Source organism: Raphanus sativus, chromosome 3 (genome assembly GCF_000801105.2).
Source record: "Raphanus sativus cultivar WK10039 chromosome 3, ASM80110v3, whole genome shotgun sequence".
NCBI lineage: Eukaryota > Viridiplantae > Streptophyta > Magnoliopsida > Brassicales > Brassicaceae > Raphanus > Raphanus sativus.
In genome coordinates, this window is record NC_079513.1 from 21,308,197 (window position 1) to 21,330,001 (window position 21,805).

A 21,805-nucleotide genomic window follows, 5' to 3' on the forward strand; every position below is an offset into this window, starting at 1 on the left:
TTTGGGAGGACTTTGCGGTTGCTTGATGGCTATAGGTTGAGCCAAGTTCCATTCTCTGGCGCTCCAGATAGCTTTGGAGATCGTTGCCTCTGGTGTGACATATCTTTCTCGAAGACAAGTTGATTCCTCGCAAGCCAAATAAACCAGCAAATCCAAGGCAAGATATCAGCAACTACACCCAATGGAGGTAGGCCTACTGCTATCTTACCAAACTTCAGTGCATCAATGAAAGTCGGCGGGGTTGAGGGGTCCATTTGGGAGGCAAAGATCGCAGATGCCCATATCTGCCTTGCATAGTTGCAATGAAGGAAGATATGTTCCTCTGTTTCCGGACACACGTCGTATGTAAGAGCAGTCCTCGTTACCACATAGTTGTTCTAAACACTTTTTTGGAGTGATCTATGATTTTTGATGAGCGTTTAAATATTTTTAGGCGAATTAAGAAAGTGTTTTTCTTTCTGACTAAAGAAAATTGTATTTATATAAGTAAAAAAAATTCGGAAATCCAATCTGGAATTATGAAACCATGTCTCTATAAAATCTATTCAAATTCATTATTTTATATATTTTCAATAACTGTGAATTTATTTTACAATTATTTATTTTTTATATTTTCAGTAACTGTGAATTTATTTTAAAATTATAAGTTTAATAACACTGAATTTTAATTTATTTTAAAAAATTATTATAAAGAATATATAGTTTATCACTTTAATATTCAAAGTGATTTGTACTTAAAGTGATAAACTATATATTATTTACATATTTATAAAAAAGTTCAAAGTGAACTGTCGATAGTCTATAAGAAAATAACTGTGAACAAAAAATCCAAACAAATCAACAAATATTTCATGAGATGTCGAAAAAAAAATGTCATGACAACTAAGCAATACAACTTCTTAATATTATAGTCAATTTACAAAAATAGATAATATCAATCAGAGACTATCGATTTATCATTGGTTTTTCTTTTCTTATTTTATATTTCGTTGACACATTGGATACTTTGTCGGGGGAAACAAAAACTCTTCTTGTGTTTATTCACATGCTCGACAAGTTGAGATGTAACATCAAGCACATGCACAACCCACGAGACCTTGAAGTTTACATGAAATCTCTGGATTCAAAAGGAGTTATTGAGAAAAAACACATCCAAGAAAATTGTAACTTTGACCTTGAGCCTAACTAACATTTATTGTTGGCCAGTCTAGGTTTGAGTTTCGACGTAGGTGGTTTACAAGACCGTAATAAATTATTGGTTCATTTTTTGGTATTAATTAGAGGACATTTCAAATTTTAAGTCAGACAGTCCGATACGTTTTTGGGATAGTCTATTATGTACCATTAAGTACGTTCTTCTTAGGACCGATCGAATCAATCGATATGGTTTATAAAAAAAAACACATGTATTAATGAACTTCTTCTCGTTGCCATCACCATAATGATCAACATCAACTACATGGCTCTAGTGAACTCATCCTATTTGCTCAGTACCATTGTTGTAATTGTGCCTCGTTCTTTTTTTTGGTCAAATAACAACTTCATTTCATAGAAGGGATTACACTCTAACAATGGAAGAAGAGTTTAGCAATGAAAGGGTTGACTTTGCTACTGAATCAGCTTGCACATTACTTAAGCGAGATACAAAAACAAAAGATATGGATCAAAAGAAAAGCTAAAGTGATATATATCAAATAAAATCCCAAACAAAGCTGGAAATGAGCCTTTCTCCCTCAGCATCTTCACAAAAGATTGAGAATCACTCATCTTCATGAAAAATTTGACATTTGATGAAACATCATACATAACCGCCGAAGGAATAGCAATAGCCGCAGCCATAAGAGCCGATGAAACAGAGCAGCGAAATTCACTAAAGGAGGAGAGTCTCGGTATGTTATTTCAGCCTGAAAAAATCCGCCAATGCCACAGTTCATTGTTTTTTCATCCCATGCTGCATCAACATTACAGATACAGCATCCCGAGTGCCTCCGTGTTCTTTTAGTTAAAATAGCGTATAAGTTGGAGAGTCCCCAATGGAGTTTCCACCATATTAGGTGGCTATACATAATGGACTTTCTTTACAAAATTATGTTAAATTAATAAAATAAATTAAAGAAAGAGAGTGTATTAGGAAAACGAACTACAAGAAAGAGACCATGACTGAGTAAACCGTAGGCCATCCAAAGGGAGCTAGCCAGAAATGAGAAGAATAACAAGTAAAACAGCGTGTATTCCACACCATTTTTTTTTGCTAAACTTTGGTGTAGCAACTTTTTTTAATCTGTACCACTTTTTTTCTGCACACACTTTCACATTAATTAGCTTCATCGACAAATATTTATTCTTGTCTGAACAATATCTCAAATTAATGGTTGGCTTGATTTCGGTAGAGGGTAAAGATCTTTTAAGAATGTTATAGATTTAGGCTATAATCTTATTATTGGATGCCAGACCAGGTTCTCGCCAAAATCATTCACAACTGAATTCTTTAAAATTAGTTCTTTCCGTAGTGGGAAATTTGCCTTGTGACTATATAATTGCAACGATGCATATATAGCTTTTTACCGTAACGACGAGAGGGGAACAATACATGGAGACATAAGACATATATTGCAATTAGCATGTAGTTTACTGTAGTTAAAGTTGTGTCGTTTTTTTCTATTTTCTTATCGTCTTATATCCTGAAACCATATTTTAATTTTTAATCAACTATATTTATTTGTTGGATTTATCCTTTTTGTCAAAGTATTGAATTATGTTTTTAATTATTTGGCCTATATACTTGGAATTGATTTCGAGTTTTACTATTCAAGTTTAACTTTGACATTTACTCTGGGGTTGTATGAATTCGTTGCCTGATTTTGATAATTGCCTCCTATTTCGATAATGTTATTCGATAACTGCTGTCATTTATATGCAAACAGTTAATAAAACGAATATTTTGGTATTGTATTCATATTGGTAGATTTTAGACTCCTGAAAACTTGGACCACGAATAAGACACACCATCATGGCATGTTAGTTTAGATGAGTGTCACAATACAAAAAGAGTGGGTCACATTAATCAAATAATATTGCAAATTAGATACTTTTATTTTGGTTATCTATAATAAATGATAAAATAGTAACATATTTTTAGAATTAACATTTATATTAATTGATATAAAAATTAACACTATTTTTACAACCGATACACATTTAAATCGATTACAATGATTAATACAAATATTTTCACTAAACTACTATAATTTTTGCATCACCATTATAAAACTAGTTTTATAAATAATGTAAATTTTGTTTTCATCGATAATAATATATAAATAAAATATGTAAAATAATCATTATACGTTCTGTGTAATTGGAAATGAGTATCAATATAGCAACTTCAGTTTTAATAAATAAGTATTAAAATGAATTAGCTTTATTTTAATAATTCGTAATTTATGTGTCTAGCTACCTATTTTATAAAAATGTTCCTTTTATTTTAATTATTATTATTTTCATAATATAGATCGAATTGGACAGTTGTGATATAGAAAAGTGTGGTAACTCGAGTCTATTTTAGATTTTGGGCTTTTGTTGCATTTATCATCGAATTGATCAATTCAGTCGCTTCTAGTTTTGTATTTTGTTTTCGTGGTGCCAGAGATCTGAAACATGACTGATGTTAACTTGCGTTTATGAATCAGTTATTATAGAAACAAAAGGTCCATTTTCACCCACCCACGTCGAAGTAGACAAGTAATTTTTTGTGGGTTATAGACGAGCATAGGTGCAGAAGATATATATGGTTTATGTTTGTCTTAACAGAAACTGAACTAGATATTTCATCTTTTACTGCAATACTAGGTGATAATCCGCACCCTGTGCGGAGTGAAAGATTTTTATTTTAATTTAACGATATTAGAAATTTTCAAAATTATAAGCACAAATATTAGATCTAATGGTACATATCGAACGAAATTGTGAATGTATATACAATGTACAAATATTTTTTATAGAACAAACTTGTGTAATTGGTTATGTGTTAATTAGATTTAATTTATGTTAAAATATATAATAGTATGCAATAATTTCAACCTATTTATTTCGAATTTAATTCAAAACAAAACATATAAAATAGATTTATTGTTTGCATAATAAAAAGTATGATTATAATATTAAAAGAAACATAGATAGTAGTAAAATAAATTACGCAAGAAACAAATTATAAGCAAAAAAATGATAAAACCAAAATGCCACGAAAAAAATCTTTAGAATTTCTGATTTGCAATCATATACAAAGAAATAACTAAGAATTAGTTTACCAAACTAAACATAGCTGCTTACCAAATTAATTTACAAAAAAATATAAAACTAATTAAATGCATAACTTTTAATTTCAAATGTGAAATACTTACTCCATGTTTACTACAAAGAACCGGATCTTATGGTCAATGAAATCATTGCTTCCGTTCGTAGGTTTTATCATATATTATTCAAGAAATCATATTCCTACTACAACCCCATAAATATTTGGTTCATATTTTCAGACAAAAAACAACTTTAGACAGTCGCACTCAAAATAATAGCATATTTATGAACACTTAACTTGACTATAAAATAAAATTCGGACATGAATTTAAAAAAAGCCATGAGTTTGCTTGTGAAATTGTTTGTATTAATCATTTGAGTTGAGGAGAAGGGTGTGGTAATTTTGATTTTATTATAAAAACCACATATTCATACTAAGAAGTGAAATACATGTGGGGCAATAGTAATTATCTCCAGATCACTGTAATTAAAGATAATATTACCTATTTAATTTCACATAACTTGCGCGATAATTATACTAAGACTAACCTAAATTAGATAGGCACCATAATGAAACTTCCTTTTATATGAAAAAATTAAGTTCAAAAAATTCAGTCGATTATTAATTGATTACAAAAATTTGAATCCATAATATAATTTTCTTATATAAAACAATCATATTTTTGTTAAAAGAGTATAATCATAATCAACTCCCTAATAATATACAGAAATTAAGCCAATTAATGGCACCACAGATTATTGAGAGTTTAATCAGCAAATTTAGTTACCAAAATCGTAAAAAAAAATATCAAACTTATTAGAAGTTTCCTTTTAACAAACACGATATCATTTGTCTTTGCAAATCATGTTTTATTTAATGCCACCCAGATTTGTAGGTTAGACATTTTAAAATTGATTAAGTTAACATAATAAATTTGGTAGGTTATATGAATTCTGTATATGTCCAATTACAGTTTTGTTTTGTTTTCTTATTATTATTTGATACTTGATATATAGACGACATTATAGTTAGACATTACACTATCTATGTAAACACTATAGTTAGGCATCCTTATTATAACACGTTTATATATATATATATATATATATATATATATATATAATATATATATATATATATATATATATATATATATATATATATATTGTCTAACTATATATAGAACTTCTTGATGGTTACATTTTATATATAGTTAGACATTTTATATCAAAACCCATGTTATAGTTTGGTTTTAATTATTTCTCTTTATAAAAAAAATTGCAAATAATTTCATAACAGACTCGTAAATATAATAAATTCATATACTATATGTTATAACCTCAACTAACAAAAGAATGTGAAGTATATGTATAATGTGTAAAAATCAAGATAAATTGGATGAATATATAATAGAATTTTCTAACATTGTGAATATACTACATAGGATTGAGACTTTGCACATAATTTTTTATTTTTGTCTAGGGGTCAACGTTTAATATACAATCCTCTTGACGTGTATATAAGAAAATAATTCATCTGCAGATTATAAAATCATTCATCTTCAAGATAGAAAAATAATAAAGTCATAACATTAAACATTTACGTTTTAATTTGTTTGGTTAGTCAATAACAAAGTAGCTTATACTATATTAGTAAAGTTATAATATATTGATCAATGGCAATTCCTGTAATTATTCTAGTTAGCAAAGGGTCTTTAAATTTAAGGGATGAGAGTGCTTGTGGAGCTGACACGTGTAAATGGCACATATGTAAATCACACATCAACACAAGGTTATTTTCAATGAATGCTCCTCAAATAATATATAGGGGATATCATTTGTCTTTGCAAATCACGTTTTATTTAATGCCACCCAGATTTGTAGGTTAGACATTTTAAAATTGATTAAGTTAACATAATAAATTTGGTAGGTTATATGAATTCTGTATATGTCCAATTACAGTTTTGTTTTGTTTTTTTATTATTATTTGATACTTGATATATAGACGACATTATAGTTAGACATTACACTATCTATGTAAACACTATAGTTAGACATCCTTATTATAACACGTTTATATATATATATATATATATATATATATATATATATATATATATTGTCTAACTATATATAGAACTTCTTGATGGTTACATTTTATATATAGTTAGACATTTTATATCAGAACCCATGTTATAGTTTGGTTTTAATTATTTCTCTTTATAAAAAAAATTGCAAATAATTTCATAACAGACTCGTAAATATAATAAATTCATATACTATATGTTATAACCTCAACTAACAAAAGAATGTGAAGTATATGTATAATGTGTAAAAATCAAGATAAATTGGATGAATATATAATAGAATTCTCTAACATTGTGAATATACTACATAGGATTGAGACTTTGCACATAATTTTTTATTTTTGTCTAGGGGTCAACGTTTAATATACAATCCTCTTGACGTGTATATAAGAAAATAATTCATCTGCAGATCATAAAATCATTCATCTTCAAGATAGAAAAATAATAAAGTCATAGCATTAAACGTTTACGTTTTAATTTGTTTGGTTAATCAATAACAAAGTAGCTTATACTATATTAGTAAAGTTATAATATATTGATCAATGGCAATTCCTGTAATTATTCTAGTTAGCAAAGGGTCTTTAAATTTAAGGGATGAGAGTGCTTGTGGAGCTGACACGTGTAAATGGCACACATGTAAATCACACATCAACACAAAGTTATTTTCAATGAATGCTCCTCAAATAATATATAGGGGATTTTATATCATTCATGTCCCTTACATATTTCCAATGTGCGATTTTCTCTTCAAACAACACGTGCACTCACTCAACTTAGCTTCGCCCCTGTAGAGAACGCAGGAAAAAAAGATGCCACACAAATGATATAGGGACACAAAGAAAAGAGACCAAACCTCTGATCCTGGCAGGAGTGGACCTGATTGTTTAGCATAGAAGACTCAATTGAAATGGGCCAGGCACGAAACTTTCGACAACTGGATGTCTAAGTTTTTTTTTCTTTGTCAGCAGATGACCCAAGTTGTTATGGAACTGCTAAATAGAATAACATTTCCTATAAATAGTAATAAAATATTAATTATTTAATATTTGTAAGTAAAAAGCATTATTTTCTAGTATAGAATACTTATTGGATATTTTGTTCTACTTATCAATTTTATTATTTAATACATATGTGTTGTGAACAGCCGTCGTTTAGGTTAGAAGAAGAATAGAGAAGAAAACGTATTGAGGCAAAATACCCGTTTAGGGTTTCTTATTAATGATGTGATAATAATTTACAAACTCTTAAACCCATATTTATACAGCCTAAAAAACCTGATTTCCTTTTCCCACGAGTGCTGGGCATTTTACTGGTACAATAGAGATTTAAGACACACAGATGCAACAATGTATGTGATATATATACTATTCCAGCAAGAAAAAAGAACAACGTATATATCATGCTGAAATATACTAAAGTACTATGGTTTATATATTTTGTTCTGGAACAATTTATAAATGTCTACATTAAATGATTTTAATCATTTTATGATCAGTATATAAGTCTGGAGATTTAGTTTGAACACTAGTGAAATGAGACAAACCAATACAGTGAACACAGAAGCAGTATTGCACCGACGGAGTACGAAAGTATGGAAGGAAGGTTACCGAGAGAACTGAATATCTTTTTTTTTTGGGGTAAAAGAGAACTGAATATATGAATGTTGCTGTTGCCTATGAGAGAACTCATGAATATATTAATTTTCTCTCTATAAGTTCCTTCTCCTCTTGTCGAATGCTCAAAGAGAAGGTTTATAAGAAATACTTGGCTCTCGGATTGGGATATAGACCTTCTTTGGGTTGGTCTAACTCTAAAACTCATCCGTTCTCTCACATCCTCTAAAGTATGTCGTTGGCAAAATTGGCATGCATGCCTACCTTCCGTCAACTACCGCCATCATCATTAGTGATCGTTGTGAAAGTTTTTTAAAAAAAATAATTGTGAAAGTTAGTTTGGCTGTAGTAAATTTGCTTTTGCTCCTTGGATCAAGAATGCACGCATGAAATTTATACGGACAGATCTCTCATGGGCCTAATTGTACTATACAGTACAACACTTTATCACATGTCTTTCTAACGTTGTAAATACAACCATAGAAAACAAAGTATATTAGCGTTTATGACTAGTGTTGGTGCAGGTCTGTTGAGAGGAAGTTTCTGTGTTCTTCTCTAACTGCACCGTGCTGATCTTAGAAAAAATCATTATTTGCTATGTTTAAGTACCTTTGTAGAGTGCAGAGTCTCTGACTCTAAGATTAGATGCACCTTACGTGCTTTGCTTTCTGTAAAAATGTTTTTGTTATGAATGTTTGAAGTTATACCATATTTTTATATAGGGATAATATGTTCATGACAAAGCTTGGTCAAAGTTTTTTTTTTAGCTTGGTCAAAGTTAACGAATGAATTAGTTGAAGTCTTAGTTTAGAAAGTCAGATACTCAAATCTTTGACCAAGACGTCTATACTACTCTTAATACATCATAATCCTATATATATATAGTATGAAATTACGTAATCATTTTAATAAATGACGTTCAGCAATAAAATAAATATATCAATTATTTAACTGATGCAAGTTAACATCACTTATTTTAAAATGATACAGTTTAATAAAATTTATATCATTTTATTGAATTGATGTTAATATTAGTATCACTTACATAAACTGATTTTAAATTTTATATATTTGTGTCATTTATAAATAAGTAATTTAATATAAAATCATTTACATAATTGATACAATTTAAGTGATACAATTCAATCATTTTTTTGTAGTGACATCCCATTACTGAGAGGTGTTAAGAAGCAAGGAGTTGACAAACTGTGAGACGTTGGAGTATTATGATACATCATAATAGCATATTTATATGTTAAGGGTTCTCATCTTGTCTTTGTATGGTTATTTAGTATATTTTTAGTAAATAATTAAAATTTTCTCTTTTTATAATAAGTTAAACAAATAAGAGACTGTCACTTGTAAAGCAAGTATGTAAAAATGTTCAAATCAAATCTCTGCACAGAAACAGTATGACCCTCTCTCTTCCCATTTTCCATTTTTCTAATTTGTTTTCTGACAGATACCCATCTTATATACTCATCTCATCCTATCAATAGAGCTGCTCTTAGTTAGTCCTAATCTGTTGTAAGTTCGAAGGTTCCAAGATAAAGAATGAGTCGGTACACTGTTCTTATGTCCCAACAATAAAGGACGCCAATTTTCTTTTTTTTTTTGAAAAATGGGACGTCAAATTTTTCTCATCTGATTTCGATCGATTAAACTGGAAAACATACGAAAGCAAAATTCAAAAAGCTGGTGGAAGCAGAAAACACCTTAAAATCTCCAGAAAAATATATAGTTCACAAGAGCGAATTGCAAACCCAAACATCTAGTAAGTAGTTACACATACAAAAACTACATCATCGAAGAACGTCAAATAGTCGGGCCTTCACCTTCGTTACTTTCAAGTTATTAAAAACAATCCTTCTTTTCTCTTATAATGGATGGTCAAATATATATTCGCTAGGTTTAATTACTTACTAGATTCTGACTCACCCTTCAAAATACGGTTATATTTTTTTTTTTTAGTTTTTTGATAAAAAATCATATTTTTATAATTATATTTTTGTTTAATATTAATTTAATTTGATAGAATAGTCCTTTAAATAAACAAAATACATAACTGGATATAACATTTATCAGTAGATCATGTTCATATTTTAATAGAATAGATAGTTTCAATATTATATTCATACAAATTACACTTAACAACGATACCATCAGAGGTCTGTTCCGAACTATGAGAAAATATTGTGTTATATGTATATCTTTTTGTAAACAAAGTGTATCGTGTTTTAGTTTCTGTAGTAAATAATATGTATTATACGCTTATTTTGATTATCAGTCTATTCCTATGTTTTATTTTAAGAGTTTTTTTTTGAATGTTTTATGATTTTAATACTCTTTTCATATATACTTTAAAAGTATTTACATATTACATATATCATTTATTTGAATATTAGATTAAATAGTTTTAGTGTGACGATTTATCATTTTATTTTTGCATATATGTTTTATTGATTTCATTTTTAGTTTTAAGCTGTTTATTTATGTTCTTTTCTCTATTTTCATATTTTTACTTTTGATAATAATGTATTCTTAATTATTTATTGAACAAACTTATGTGTTTATGATTTTACAGTTCAATGTTTTCTTCTTTAGTTGTCTATTTTAAAACTATTCTTCTTAATTATGATCTTATAATGTGGTATTTTTACTTATAGGAATGTGATATAATCATATAACTGATAAATTTATTTATTTTATGTTTATATTTTAATAATTTTCAAATAGTTAAATTCAAAGAAAATAGTTTTATATTAGTACATATATGTTAACTTCTTATTTAATAAAAATGTTGATGTATCAATACAGAAATTCTTCTTTTATCATTAGTATATATTTATTTTATAATTTCTTATTTTTTATTTTTCATAATTTAAAAAAATAAATAAGATATTTGAATATTAAAAAAACACAAAGAAGTGATGTTTGGATAACTAACGATTGAATATATATTAAAAATCATGTTTCTATAAAAGAAAAATAGTCCAAACATTTCCATGACTTGATTGGATTTTACATTATTCTGTAAGGATTTAATCTTTTGAATTTTTATTTAATACTCCATCTATTTCATAATAAGTATCATTTTAGATTTTTTTCTTTCATTTCAAAATAAGTATCATTCTACAATTTTAATGCAGCTTTGTACATTAAATCCATTTTTATCTTTTTGAAAAACTAATAGATTTTTATTTAAATCATTTTCATTTAATTAATCATGCATTAAATATGAATATAGTAGTCTATTATACAATTTTTTAATCTCTCTGAAAAGTGTCAAAGTGACACTTATTAAAAACGGAGGGAGTATATAACTAATCTTGATAAATTGTAAATATTAAAAAAAATATTGATAGATAATACTTAATTTTTTTATTTTAAGAGAAAATAACAAAGAAGTTTGAATTATTATTATTATTACTATTATTATTATTATTATTATTATTATTATTGTTATTATTATTAATTGTAAATTTAATTGTTTTTTTGTTCATAGTTATAGTTAAAAACATTTTTCTAATGTGAAGAAAATGATGCATGGTTAAAATTTATTTATTTCGTAGTTAACGGTAATAATTATATATTTTTTCTGAATTCTTAATTTTTCTAATGTGAAGAAAATGATGCATGGAAGAGAAGGATTCCAGGTTTTGCAAAAGATTTGTGAGAGTTCGCTTGCAAAACCATTGAAAATTCATAAATGAATATATTTTAAAGTTTTGTTACGTTTTTGGTGGACAAATATATATTTTTTAATTTAATCTTAGGAAATTTTAGTTAACATAAAAATCTGTATAAATTTTTTCCAAAAAATAATTTGACGTATATTGATTCATAATTATAGTGTATGTGTGTTAAATAGTATGAATACTAATTTAAGTGTCGGAATGGAATTCATAACCGTAATTGATTAAATTTTCATGAAATATGTCGACATACAGTCTAATCATTAAATGTTTTAATAAAATGTGTTCTCCAACACCAAAATCATTGATGAAAGTGTCTGAAACATGATTTTGCAAGGAAATTGAAAGCGATCTCTCGAAAATCCCCTGCAATTTTCGAGGGATTCAGTTTAATTTCCTCGCAAAATTTGCATGGGATTTACGAGGAATCCCTTGCAAATTCCTTGCAAATACATAAGTCAATGTCTTTAAGATTTCGTTTGGGGTTTTGTTATATTTTTGGTGGACTAATATATATTTTATTTGTTTTTTTGAAAAATTAGTTACCATAAACATTACAATTTTTATTAGAAATTTATTCGAAGTATATTTATTTCATAAATTATAGTGTTTTGATGTTAGTACTTCGTAATATTAGTTCAAGTGTCGAAAAATATTTATCTCTTAAATATTTAGTTGTCGACTGATATTCATTAAGTTTTCAAATGTATTTTTTGATGTACTTGTTAAACACTAAATATTTTAACTAAATATATTTATTTATTAATTTTATTTGATTTTGTGAGAGAAATGTAATAATATATATATCATGGATGTTTTTTGTAAATTCATTATAAATTTGCGAGAGAATTGTAAGGAAACAAGATAGACATACAAAATTTTTGCACATCCTATGTAATTTTACAAGGGAAACATTTTCTCACAAACTTGCGAGTGATTTGGGAAGACTCTGTAATTTTTCTCGCAAATTTTTCGTAAATTTGCGAGAAATTTGCAAGTTTTCTATTTTTTCTCGTAAATCCATTGCGAACATATCACAAATTTGCATGAATTTTTTTCTTTAACAACAGGCATGTTTTCTTGCATATTGAAAAGAAACATTAATTCAACTACATATATGTGTCATTCAACGTTTAGGCTCAAAACTCATGACCCATTAATGAGAGCGTCTGTGTCACATCTATGTTTATTGTTTAGGCTCATAACTCACGATCCATTTAATGAGAGCGTCTAGGTCACATCTATATGAATATACTCACTCATATATTTAGTGGAAGAGGCTAAATGAAAATGAATCTACTCACTCATATGTTGTCAAATATATAGGCAGTTAAGTGATCCACAGTGTCTACCGAAAACATCAGAAACATTCATTGCATGGAGCCATGGACCACCTTTAACAGTTGTAAACAATGTGGTTAACCAATCAAACATCTCCAGTTCAACAATTTTTTAATAGCTTAAAACTTTATGGTATTTCAATGGTATTTTAGTGGCCAGATTTGACAAAATAGTAAAATACTATATTTATATTTTAGTGGCCAGATTTGACAAAATAGTAAAATACTATATTTACATATATGGGGGCCCGTACACTTATATGTGGACTCATTCGATAAGTTATAAGCTATGATATAGTCATTTGGGACTAAAACCGTCTTCAACCCGTCTCTATTTATATTTTTATATATTCTTTTGAAAGAAAAAAAAATTATTATAATAATAAATTTATTTGAATATATGCATCTATAATAGAATTTTTCTATTTATAAAAAATTTATAGAAATTGTTATTTTCATCTCTAGATGTAAATGTAAAAATTAAGATTTTTCTATATTTTCCAATAAAATAAAAGGATTTTATTATAGAATATACATTGAAACAAATTTTACTTCTATAACAAAAACAAATTATTTTAAAAGAAAATATATAAATATACATGTAGGTTGAAGATATTCTAAGAATGTTAGTTAAAGTGACGTACCATCTCGGCTGCAACCATGTTTCAATTCGGTTCATTTTCTTCTATTTGAACTTTCTTAGTTCCAAAACTATTTTTTAGCAGTTTTTCCTTTTGATGATTAATTTATTGTTCAACAACAGAAAATAATAATCTGCAGAAGTCTTTTAATATTAAAGTAGAAAGAGAAAATGACCCATAAGTCTTTTAATATTGTTCAACAAAAATTGAATAATTAATAAAAGAAATGCCAATTGTGAAATGAAACACATGCAGATTTATAAAGACAATACCCTATAATTTTTTTTATACATTCTTTTATGTACATTCAAATGTGCGTAATCTTGTAACCAGTTTTATCTATCAAATATATATAACCAGTTTGAGATCAACTTTTTCACATAAATATACAACAAAATATTGTTTAATATGAAAACAATATAAATGTGAATTCATATTCAGTATAAAAGTAGGTCAACATAATTAGATGCCACAATTTTTAAAGTCTTCCAAAACCGATTATGTCCAAATTTTTCGATAAATAATAGTATCTTTATCCATTATAAACAGTTAAAATAGCATTCTTATTCCAAACAAAATTGCAAACTGTCTTGATAATAATTCACAGGGGATGCCCATAAATGCTATGGTAGGAATCGTGAAGTTCTTGCAAAATTTATTGAAAAGCGTACTTATATGATGTCTCACACTCGAATTTAATACGTTATTTTTTACATCATTTAATACGTTATTTTGATGGCCCCTTTCAAACTTATCATAGATTCTGAAAATAATTTTTAAAATCAAGAGATTTTAGTTGTATAATGTATGAGAGAGATTAAATTTCTCCAGAATCACTGTAAATCGTTTGTGTAAGTGGTTTCAGTACTCCGCCAGCGAAGGAATTATATTGCTATACTGAGTCATATGTACTGTCTTAGTCATAGTAGATTCTAAAATTAAAACACAATTGGTTGTTTTCTGGATCATGCATATATATAATATTGATTACAATCATTCTTTTTGAAGGTGAAATTTGTTTTGTATTTTTTAAGAGTCTTAATTGTAGTTTGTTATAAGTTTGAAACTATAAAAATATTTGTTATGATTTTGGTTTCATTTAGTTTAACAAAAGTGAACTTTTATTTTAATTAAATTTAGGTCTTTAATAAAAGTAATGCTAATATATTTAAATAATACTTTTAGTTTGTATCATACTTATTGAAATAATTTTTAGCCGAAATATATCGTTTTGTATTACTACATAGTTCTGGCATAAATTTTGTACAATACATGAAACCCAAGATATCCAGTTTTTTTGGGGTCATTTTTACAAAAAAAATGCCATGAATAACATGTGGTGACATTGTCGACTATTTATATTTATATGAATAAAACGATATTCATTCTATAAAGAAATATAAAACACGAATAAAATAAATCTAAATATTTACAATCATTTCAAATAATTTTATACTATTGATAAGTTTAAATAATATAAAGAATATTAAAATTATAATTAGGTGAATTTATACTATTGATAAATAATTTTATGTTATTAGTTTATAAAATTTTCATTTTTATTTTGTATAATTTTCCAAATAGTTAAAAACATCAGTCTAACTTTCTTGGCTGAAGTTTCTTTTAAAATTTCTAAAACAATTATTCATATAAAAAATTAGAAGCATGAAATTAGTTAATTTACGTTGGGTCGTTCAGGTTTTGAATGATAGCAAAATAAATGTGAACCAAAATCAAAGGTTAATAAATCGAGTATTTGTGGAAGTTTCGTGGTCAAGGGTTTAAAAACTTTTGCTTCAGGTTTGGATCTTGACTCTTACATGATGCAATTTTTGTATAGATGGATGAGAGAATACAAAACATATTGAAAGTTTCAAAGGGTCTATCTAGGATTTCGTATATACATAACCGTCAATCATGTCAACTTATACATAATTCATGTGAATTTCTCTAAACATATTCTTTTACGGTTTACTTTACATTTTCTAATCGGAAAAATGCATTTTAAATTATGAAACTAGCAAAAATGTACATTCTAAATCTTGGAACTTAATCATTAACACTTTAGAGATTGAAACTTATTTCAATAACATATTAAACATCGAAACTAATTTAATTATTTCACACGTCAAAATTGTGACTGGTACTGTTTATTAGTAGATCAAAATAGATGACGTTGTAATTTATTTTTTAGTATTTTTTTAATTATTTAATTTGTAGAAACAAATAAAACTAGATAAAATTCAAAATAGTATCTAAAATTGATACAAATTCAGAAAATATCAATAAAAAAATTTATAAATTCAAAATATAATAAAATAAAATTAAAATTAAAAACATTAAAAAATTAGAAACAAATCAGAAAATGGAAAACAAATTAAAATTTAAAAATTCAAAAATAGTTTATAAAATAAAAATAAAAAGTTTTAAAATTTTAATATTCATCAAAATTTTAAAATCTTACTATATCTCATAATATATTTTTAAAATGATATGATTAGATTTGTCACCATCAATGCTATATCGAACCCGAACCGAAAAAAATTTAAGTACCTTGTTGTGTCCAAATCTTTATGATCCAAATCCGACCAAAGATCCAAATGCCCATGGACCTAAACACCAAATAGATTTGGGTTTAAGTACTTTGTCATTTTCAATTTTTTTTTTAATTTATTAATTTTCGAATTTTTAGAATTTTCCTAAGTTTTTAAAATAATTTTATCAATTTTTACTATGTTTTAGTTTCTAAATTTTTTTTCTGATTTTTCTATTTTTATAAATTTCTGAATTATTAGAATTTCTTTTAAAATTTTATCTAATTTTATTTGTTTTTGATGATTAAAATAGTTAAAATATTTTTTTTTGAAAAAAAAAGCTGCCGCTTCACCTTTTTGATCTAGTAATGAATATTACTGGTCATAATTTTAACGTATGAAACAAGTAAATTAGTTCCAATGTTTAATATGTTATTGAAACAAATTTCACTGTTTAAAATGTTAACAGATAAACTCCACGATTTAAAATATAAACTTTTGCCAACTTCATGATTTAAAATGCAATTTTCCCTTTTCTATTCTGCATTCTTAGTTACTTTTATTTTATACTTGTAATAACAAACTCATTTTTTCTCAAATATGTATTTAAAAAATATCATATTGATACATTGGTAATTGTGGATTCTGAGCGGGTCTTGGCCCAATGGTAGTAGATGGATTGGATGCAAACAAATTCGAAATTCAATTTTTCTGCTATGAAAACTAAGCCACATCTGCTTACCACGGTTGTCGATATGTCCGACTTATCGTAGATTGCACCTTCCACCCACAGATTAAGTATGTGTCTTTAATAATTTTAGGTTTAATCCTTTAAAAAAATAAATTTATGGATTCGATCTATATAATACTTTGGGTACCCTGATACTTCATTGTTTATTGTCTGTGGACGTACAAAGAATTTATAGGGTTTAAAACCCTGCATATCAGACATCACTAGTGGTAGAGAAAGCCAGAATTGTATTTCTAAGTTGGATAAGAAATGTCTTTTACAACTTATGAATTCAGTAATTAGTAGTAAACTTCTGGTGTTGAGTGTTGGGATTTTCCAAAAAAATAGCTTCATGAGACTGAAGCTTTATTTGAGCGTTTTTATGGATTGTTCACCATATCAGAAGGGGAAACCTAAAATTTCGTGAAAGAAAGTTTATAAAGCAAATCGTGAACGGAGGTTTAGGAATCAAAATATGTAGAATCTATGCGTGTCTTTGCTACAAATATAATTTGGAAGATGCCTATCAGAACCATGTGTTGAAGAATTACTCATTTTCAGAAGCCAAATACATTACAATATGCTCTTTGGTTTAGAATAAATTGCTGAAGTTTCCAGATTAAGCTTTCCTTAAGATGGAGCTAAGCGGTGAATTCATATTTTCACCCAGTTGTGTGTTGAGAGACCAGCGAGAGTTTCAAAAGTAGTTACAAAGCGAGAGTTTCAGAAATTGTTACAATGGGGTGATTGGTTGGGTTGTAACTAGTGATTTTAATTTTAATTTCTATCTACAACTACTTAAATTATCAATCGTGTTCTAAGTAGTTTTGAAAACTAAAATTAATAAAATAAAAAATTGGTTGTAGAAACTTTATTTTCTAAAGAAAAAAAATATGAATGTATGAAACTATTTTCTTTTTAAAACATTGCTCTAATAGTATATTTTTTCATCATTTCTCTTATTTAATTTTTACAGCTACATTAGATACAACTACATCAAAAAATTATACAAGATAAATTCTACACTACATTTTTTACAGCTACAATCATATCATTATGTCTAGTTTTTTTTTGACTAAATCATTATGTCTAGTTTTGGTTTTATGTATGCCTAACCGTACAAAAGAAAATCATGAGAAAACCAATAATTTCATAAGAACTTAATTTCTTAGAAAAAGAAAGTAGATCTGACAAAAGATGGAAACAACAAGAAAATTACAATAAAGTCGTAGATGTTGCTCTGCCAAACTCAAACAATAAATTGTATCTATAAATATACATAAGAAAAGAAGGTTCACAAATTTGGATTTATGTAAAAAATAAGTTTGCCAATACCTATGATTGAGAAAAAGTTGGCTTTTAAATACTTACAAATCTATTGGGAAACAAAGAAGATTGATCGTTTCAAATTTTATTAATTATAAATAATCGTGAAATATCTAAAAACTGAGAGGAATATCCAAGATAGGAAATAAATAGCTAGTGCAATATGAAAAAGGTATATAATATTTTCATTTTTAACGCTTTGTATGATTAATAAGCCATATGAAATTAACTTGTTTTAGTTACTCTTTAAGTCTACGCATCTTAACTGTAACTTACCTTATCTTTTATAAAAGTCTAATAATAGTTCGTCATAAACACAATTTCATGGAACTGCAAGTCAACCTGAAATTAATTATCAGTGAGCGGATAATCACTACATAATCCATAAGAAGCCCTTAACAGACCATCAATCCCAGGTCCATGTCGTCAAGTGACTTATGAGTTAGATTATGTATTCTAACTCTAATAGCATGTTAATTTTATGAAACTTCTAACCTAAACCAGTTAAAAATGATTGTATTGGTCTACACCTCTTATATACTATTCCAAGTTTTCTAAACTTCTAATATAGAATATATTTTACGCATTCTTTAGAGATTAAGAGTTATGATCCGTTAATTCTTACTTAATCCTTACAAAACTCAACAAAAGACTTCACCATATGTGTTCAAAAACAAAACAAAAAGACTTCACCATGTGTACATGTAAGTGTCAACGACAAGTCTACATAAAGGCTAATAGGTCAACAAGACCACATAACATTTCTTACTATTAGTTTGCAAAGGCTGTTCGTTGGGCATTTCCTCGTCGTCATCTCTCTCTCCTCCTCTCTTCTTTTTCTCTATATAATTCTCATCTCTCACATTTTTATTTTATTGCATTCTCCAACCAAACCTCAAATTCCATTTAACTTACCTCTATTTTCTTCTTCTTCTTACTACCTTCAATAGCAATGGATAACACCAACCGCCATCGCCGTCGTAAGCAACAGAAAGTTACTCTCCAGGACTCTGAAGGTCCCTTCTATTCCCTACCCTTTCTACACCGAATTTTACTTGTTGCGTAATCTTTCATGGGTGGGAGAAAGAATAATGCTTTTGCATATCTTGAAAGCATTTTTGGCTTCGACTATAAATTTAGTTCCTGGGATCCGAAATGACCTTGTGGTTTATTTAGGAGAGTACATGTACAAAACAAGGCAATCTTCACTTCTATATATTAATTGAACACCTCGTGCTAAGTATTTACAAAAATCGTAGGAGTACACGCGTTTCTAATTTAACAAAAAAAAAACAAGTATATTTTTGTTAATTCATCATTTGTTTAAATGGTTGAATATAAATATCTGCAGAAGTGAGCAGCATCGAATGGGAGTTTATCAACATGACAGAACAAGAAGAAGATCTCATCTGTCGAATGTATAGACTTGTCGGTGACAGGTAACACTTCCTTCTTTTTCTATCAATTATCTCGGCACAAAGGAAAATGATATTGTATACATTGGTTGGTTCTTAATTCCATTTTAACAAACGTTAATCTAGGCATGTACGTATTTACTTAAGTTTATAGTGGTACAGTGTACCATGTTGTAGATGAAGCACATGGCGTCCACTAATTTTCTTAAAACGTTTAATTAAAGCTATGAAGCTATCGCGTTCATTAAATTATACACGTACACATACATTCATTTAAAAAGTAAAAAAAAAACTATTTTGCTTTTCTTTATCGCTAGGTACTTATGAATAAATGCTTGGTTTGCTCTAAAATGGAATCTGAATTGAGAAATAAATTCAAATGCTAACAAATTAAATATAATTTTTATTATTAGGTGGGATTTAATAGCAGGAAGAGTGCCAGGAAGACAACCAGAAGAAATAGAGAGATATTGGATAATGAGAAATAGTGATGGCTTTGCTGAGAAACGACGCCAACTTCATCACAAAAAAAACAAACCACACCGTCCACGTTTTTCTATTTATCGTTCTTAGTTTTTGATGTCATTATATTTTATTATTCTGTTTTCTGCCCCCGCCACGAAAAAAAATTGATAGATGTTTAGTTGTAGTATTATCTAGCGGTAACGTTTTCAAAAATTAGCGTAACGAAATTATTATGTCTGTATGTCTTTTTGTTGCGCTTCTTGTTTTAATAATATAGCTTTCAGTTCGTATCTAGAAATTAAAAGGTACCATTTAGCAATCATCTGTTGATCAGTGTGCTCAAGGTTGTTTAATCCATTGACAATCAGTTTAAATACTAACAAAAAGAAAGGGCTTGAGGTGTGGTTTTGAGCTTTTAATGGATTTTTGATAATTTCTGGTGAATTTGGGTCTGTTGTTATGAATATTTTAATAGAAATCTATCAAAGTACCACTTAAAACCGTAGAAAAGTTCTCCAAAGTATATATATATATATATATTAGTTTGAAAAAAAAGTATATATATACATTGCCAAAAATCAAACCTCCATTATTTCGTATGAGCAGTTAAGATGCCTAGTTTTACAAAATTATTTTTGTCAACAACATGCCTTGGATAGTGACTAAGACAGAATTTAAACTGCATTAAATGAGATATTTTTCTTAAGGTCCTTAAATAACGTAAATTATCTAGGCCTCTTTGATAAAATAAAAATAAAAATATCTGGCCTCTAGTTTTTACAAATCAGTCGGTTCGTGTTAAGAAAAAATCAATAAAATAGCTAACTAAATTTTAATACTTTTTAAAACTAAAAGCTTTTCTGCTACTTATTTTGATATTGTAGATAATTATTCTATTTTAATCAATGCATAGCAAGTTCTTTGATTACTCTGTTTTGAGAGTTATGAAATAAAATCCTTGACAAAAAATTAATTATTTAACTTATTTTAATACATAATTTGTTACAACTGCGTCAATTTAACACTCTTGCCTTAATAAAAACTAAAAAGTTAACATTCATCATCTAATTAATTATATGAAAACAAAATTTTCAAAAAAAAATAAAATCTTAAAATTAATAAGAATAATTATTTATTTAAACATTCAATTTTAAATTCAGAGAGAAAATAAAAATTTAAAATAAATTCCATTAAAATATCTTAATCGTTAAACAGAATTAAAAGTTTCTACAAATTCAATCCTTCTTATAGTTTTCCATCTTTAGTTACAAAAATTTATATACTATGCTAAACTATGTAAATTTAGGTATTATAAATCCTATCAAAATTTAGTTAGGAATTTTTCAGACATTTTATTTTATAAATTTAGAAAATGTTCAAAAAACAAATTTCTGAAAACTTTAAGAAATATTTTTGAAATTGTTATAACTTTTTCGAATTTAAATAAACTAATAATTATTTAAATAAACTAATAATTATTTAAATAAACTAATAATTATTTAAATAATTTATATTTTGAGATTTTTTTAATTTATTTTATTACTAACATAACGAAAAACTAAAATTTTGAAATAAAAAATGAAAATATTAAATGGGTTTATTTTGAAAATATATATATTAAAGTATAAAAATTAATTAGTTGTCGTTAAATGAAAAGAAATAAAAT

At 27.1% G+C, this 21,805-nt stretch overlaps 1 protein-coding gene across 1 annotated transcript; it reads left to right on the forward strand.

Moving 5' to 3' along the window:
• The first annotated feature begins 19,005 nt into the window (after positions 1-19,005).
• On the forward strand, positions 19,006-20,458 carry LOC108846319 (transcription factor TRY). The gene is made up of 3 exons (XM_057004844.1): positions 19,006-19,275; positions 19,611-19,698; positions 20,088-20,458. The coding sequence occupies exons 1-3, from the start codon at positions 19,212-19,214 to the stop codon at positions 20,245-20,247; spliced, it is 312 nt and encodes a 103-aa protein (XP_056860824.1). The 5' UTR covers positions 19,006-19,211; the 3' UTR covers positions 20,248-20,458.
• Positions 20,459-21,805: the final 1,347 nt, after the last annotated feature.

What these genes read in the sequence shown, in the direction of transcription:
- LOC108846319 (XM_057004844.1), top strand. Translation starts at nt 19,212, where the DNA reads ATGGATAACACCAACCGCCATCGCCGTCGTAAGCAACAGAAAGTTACT. An exon ending in TACTCTCCAGGACTCTGAAG is followed by an intron (nt 19,276 to 19,610) that starts GTCCCTTCTATT and finishes AAATATCTGCAG; the next exon opens with AAGTGAGCAGCATCGAATGG. An exon ending in TATAGACTTGTCGGTGACAG is followed by an intron (nt 19,699 to 20,087) that starts GTAACACTTCCT and finishes TTTTATTATTAG; the next exon opens with GTGGGATTTAATAGCAGGAA.